General features: G+C 71.6%; 1 protein-coding gene across 1 annotated transcript; it reads right to left on the bottom strand.

The window, feature by feature from the left end:
* Positions 1-296: 296 nt before the first annotated feature.
* LOC121024260 (opioid growth factor receptor-like) lies at positions 297-1,623 on the bottom strand (the record flags this gene model as incomplete). The annotated part of the gene is made up of 1 exon (XM_040466523.1): positions 297-1,623. A coding segment is annotated over one exon (1,008 nt), but the record flags the coding sequence as incomplete, so codon positions are not given.
* Between the last annotated feature and the right edge of the window lie 6 nt (positions 1,624-1,629).

Below are 1,629 nucleotides of genomic sequence, written 5' to 3'. Positions count from 1 at the left end.
GGCACGACACTGTGCCCCAGATCAGCGTGGGCACAGGTCCTGTCTGGACCCGGGCCACGCCACGCCCCTGCTCCTCCCGCTCAACCCACCCAAGGGGGCGGCGCGTGGGTCCCCAGACTTACACTAGTGACAAAAGGCAGCCAAGGGACAGAGCGCCCGGCTCCAGAGGCCCCGGGAGGCTGCGTGGTCAGGGTGCTCGTGTGTTGGGGGGCGCCCAGGGGACACCACCCCCGGATTCCCGAAGAGCAGTGCCCCTCCCCTGCCCACTCACGGGACTGCTGCCCATGTCCAAACACTCAAAGTCAAATGAGTTTATTCAGAAAAGGTTTCGGCACCAGACTAAGAAAATGAGCCCCCATTCCCACCCCCCCCCAGACCCTTGAGGGCCAATTTACAAAGATGGGGGGGCGGTGGCTTGGAGGAGGGAGGCAGGAAGTGAGCTGGAGGTAAGGATCCCCAAGTCCCTGGCCTTCCCAGAGCAGGGATCTGCTCCTTCCACGGCTGCGGTGACCGGGAGGGACAGACCAGTACTGCTCCGTGCTGACAACAGCTGACCACGTGGCTCCCCAGACCCGCGGCAGGACGGAGGGCAGGATGCCCAGGCGGCCCTTTCCCTTAAGGCTTTCTGGGTTTGGCCTCAGGCCCCGCCTCTGCTTCCCTATCTACCGAGGGTCCCGCGGGGGCTGAGCTCCCAGGGGCACCCTGCTCTAGCTCTGCCCGGCCACCGGCCTCCTCCACCTCATTATCCTTCTCTCTGGCCTCGGGGCACCCTGGCAGGGCGCAGCGCCGGGCGGGGGCTGGGGCCTCGGCCCCACCACCGGCACCCACCGAGTCGCCGCTCCCGGGGCCCTGGTCCACCTTCCTTCTCTTCCTCACCTCCTCCACCACCTTGGCCGCCGGGGGGGGCTGGGGGCAGGGCTGCTCGGCCTCCCCCGGGGCCCGGCTGCCCGATTCCTGGGTCCCCCCGCTCAGGCCGCCCTGGCTGAGGGCGCAGCCCTCCAGGTTCAGGGCGATCTTCTCCACGTCCGAGGCGCTCTGGCCGCCCCGTTCCCCCGGGGTCTGCTCCCGCCGGCTGGCGTCCAGCTTCCTCTTCTTGTTCTCCTTGGGGCTCGGGGGCTCCGGGCCCCCCTCCCCACGGCCCCCCGCCTCCCCTTCCTGGCCCCCGGCCCGCCCCGGCGCGCCGGTCTGGTCCCCCGAGGCGCCGGCCCCGGGGAGGGGGTCCGGGGCCCCGGGGCTCCCCTCCCCCTCTCCCTCTCCCTCCCCCACGGGCAGGGGCGGCCGCAGCCTCCGCAGCTTGTCGTGCGGCCCCCACACGAACTTGCGGCGCGGCCGGAAGTGCTCCCAGGCGAAGCGCAGCAGCTTGCGGCGCTGGCGCGGGCAGCGCACGGTGAACACGAAGTAGTCCAGGGCGCTCTGGCGCACGGCCGGCAGCTCCTGGCGCACCAGCGTCTCCTCCAGGAAGAAGCGCGCCAGCGGCGCCTGGTAGCGCTCCAGGCCCAGCTCGCCCAGGGACTTGAGGATGCGCGTGATGCGGAGGTTGTTGTGGCTGTGCCTGGGGCCGGGAAGCGGGGGGGCGCTGGCGCGGGGGGCGGGGCGCCCCGCCAGGGCCCTCCCTCCTCCTCCCCCTCC

The sequence above is a fragment of the Herpailurus yagouaroundi genome, unplaced genomic scaffold (genome assembly GCF_014898765.1).
Source record: "Herpailurus yagouaroundi ecotype Mexico unplaced genomic scaffold, PumYag 61948, whole genome shotgun sequence".
Taxonomy (NCBI): Eukaryota; Metazoa; Chordata; class Mammalia; order Carnivora; family Felidae; genus Herpailurus; species Herpailurus yagouaroundi.
Note: the sequence above shows the minus strand (reverse complement) of the source record. Positions and strands in the feature narration are given on the sequence as shown.